Source organism: Lottia gigantea (genome assembly GCF_000327385.1).
Source record: "Lottia gigantea unplaced genomic scaffold LOTGIsca_173, whole genome shotgun sequence".
In the NCBI taxonomy this organism is placed as follows: Eukaryota; Metazoa; Mollusca; class Gastropoda; family Lottiidae; genus Lottia; species Lottia gigantea.
Genome location: NW_008708187.1, coordinates 118,121 through 119,016, shown reverse-complemented (window position 1 = coordinate 119,016; position 896 = coordinate 118,121). Strand labels below are relative to the sequence as shown.

At 30.0% G+C, this 896-nt stretch overlaps 1 protein-coding gene across 1 annotated transcript in view; it reads right to left on the bottom strand.

The window, feature by feature from the left end:
• Positions 1-279, bottom strand: part of LOTGIDRAFT_173819 (hypothetical protein) — a gene marked incomplete at both ends in the record, with an annotated part of 29,555 nt that extends 29,276 nt beyond the window's left edge. The window contains one exon of the mRNA XM_009051889.1: positions 136-279. Coding sequence (XP_009050137.1) covers positions 136-279 — 144 coding nt within the window. The remainder of the gene's footprint in view (positions 1-135) is intronic.
• Positions 280-896: the final 617 nt, after the last annotated feature.

The following is an 896-nucleotide window of genomic DNA, read 5'->3' as shown; positions in this document are numbered from 1 at the left end:
CTCTGTATTTGAAGGTCAAGTTTTTCATGTCTCTTTTGAGAATTAGAATTCAGAGAGATGTATGTCTGCAATCAAGGTATTCAATCAATCATTTATCTATTCATTCATAATAAAATGAAACTTACTGTGAGCTACATCAGACATTTTAGGATAATGAAACTCATGTCGGAGGTGGGCAATGGGGTCTACACTATCCATATGTTTGGCAAACTGTTCTTCTGAGACTTGGAAACCATGTCTTTTAGCAATATTTTCCAGTTCCTCTGCTGGATGCATCATTAGGTTCTAGGTGTAACTGAAAGAAGAAAATAAAGAATGATAAATTTTTTCTGGCCCAGAAAACCAACATGTTTTCATTGAGATTTTGGTTATTATGATTGCAGACAGTCCAGCTATAAAGGAATTGAAAATCGGTTTTCTAAATTGTTGCAAATTGATGCTACCAGTGTCACCAATACACTAAAAAAAATTGAAAAGACCTTTTTACAATCTCTTTAAATTCTTAGTAGCCTTTATTGCTCAATGTTATTTTCCATGAAATATTCAAATATTTTTATGTACATCTGGAAAAAGTTTCAAAACATAAACACATACCATAAATTTTTTTATTATTTTTATATTTTTTAGTAGAAAAAATAATAATAATGGAAACCATACATTGATTCTATAGCCATATGCCATAACTTAAAAATAAAATTAACATTTTCATGTTGATTTTTGGAAATTTTTCCCAGCTGGTTGAACTGTCCACAAATCATATGACTAAAAAAAAATTTCTGTCACCTAAGTTCATCCAGGCTTATACCCATAGGTCCAGGGCATTTAAAAAAAAACTTAATGCCCCTAAGGATTATATACACTTACAAATAACAACAATTGTTTAAAAATTTCTAGAT